We start from the raw sequence: 1341 nt of genomic DNA, 5'->3' as shown, positions 1-1341 counted from the left end.
GTGTAGGGCGTGGGGCCAAGGTACAGAAATTGGAGGCACCGATTCATCACAGCCTTCTTGGACCATCGGTCCCCCACCTAGACCCTGAACTCGATTCACTCGTTGATTCCACCTTATCTGAAGGCACACGTGTATTATACGAAGACGCGTGGCTCCTTGATGATGTTGCCTCTCCCTATGTAGTACCCTCAATATTGGAAAGTGAAGATGCAACGCCTGGAGGGGAGTCTGTGGGCCAGCAGAGCCATGGTGCGCCTATGCCAACATCAACAATCTCGACTCCACTACTACCTGGGAACCTGTCTACTCTGGATAGCAGTGACTCGCGCGCCATGAGTCCGTTGAGCTTTTTCGAGTCGGTGTTGTCAGAAGTCAACCAGAGCAGTGCGGGCCTGCAGCCGGATGATTGGTTGTTGAGTGGCGATGCGGAAGTTTTAGAGGAAGCATTGGGTCTGATGCACTCTGGAACGAAATATTCTATGTTGCTAGGTAGTGGTGGTGAAAGCCAAAAATGGGAAGGATCTCGCGAGAAAATATCGGCTGGCCCATACAAAGGCCAAATGCATGTGGGGGCAGCTTTCAGCTCGAAAAGATCCATCCGGGACTCTCGCTTGGAGGCAGTTCAGGTGTGGCATCCAAATATACTGAAGGACTGTTGTCGTGGCGCCTCTACCCATCAGCTTGCAGTTGCCCGATTGTAGTTTTTTCTTGGTGAAGGGTGGATTCCTGTGTGCCATATGTATGTGTTGTGGTGTAGGAGCCAGCAGACATACCACCTGGACTACCTTCGACCTCTACTGATCCTGAGCATGCAGGGGCAGCAGGCGTGTTAGAATCACCCGTTCTTCGAAGCTTATTGTCATCATCTTCTACTGGCAACATACAGCCTGGAATGCCTTCGACGTCTATTGATCCTGAGCAGGGAGGAGCAGGAGGCGATGTAGAATCGTCTGCGCTTGTAGGCGTATTGTCGTCATCTTCTACTGGCAGCATCCAGCCTTCATCGCCGAAAGGCAGTGAAGATTCCCTGCAGGTAGGCTGACCATCGGAAGAGGTTGGCGTTTTACTATGGCACGACACCGGCAACCAAGAAGTACTTTTGGGTCAACGCGTGCTCGTTGCGTATGAGTCTCTTGATTGTCCCTTGGTCTTTGCCGAGGCGATGTGGTAGTCGTTTGCTTGCCGCCACCATAAACCTTGGAGTGGGGCTACCCGGCATGTTGTCTTTGTGGAGGCATTTGAATAGACTGAAGGGCTGTTGTCCCGTCGCCTCGAGCCATCAAACTGCAGTTGCCCGACTGTGATTTTGTCGTTAGGAATGGTAGATTTCTGTGTGCCGTA

The 1341-nt window shown here is 52.1% G+C and overlaps 1 protein-coding gene across 1 annotated transcript in view; it reads left to right on the top strand.

The window, feature by feature from the left end:
• Positions 1-257: 257 nt before the first annotated feature.
• EMWEY_00057330 (hypothetical protein) overlaps positions 258-1341 on the top strand; it is a gene marked incomplete at both ends in the record, with an annotated part of 1811 nt that continues 727 nt past the window's right edge. The window contains 2 exons of the mRNA XM_013477885.1: positions 258-626; positions 758-1033. Of these exons, the coding sequence (XP_013333339.1) occupies positions 258-626; positions 758-1033 (645 nt within the window). The remainder of the gene's footprint in view (positions 627-757; positions 1034-1341) is intronic.

The sequence above is a fragment of the Eimeria maxima genome, genomic scaffold (assembly GCF_000499605.1).
Source record: "Eimeria maxima Weybridge genomic scaffold, Emw_scaff2119, whole genome shotgun sequence".
Lineage (NCBI taxonomy): Eukaryota > Apicomplexa > Conoidasida > Eucoccidiorida > Eimeriidae > Eimeria > Eimeria maxima.
Note: the sequence above shows the minus strand (reverse complement) of the source record. Positions and strands in the feature narration are given on the sequence as shown.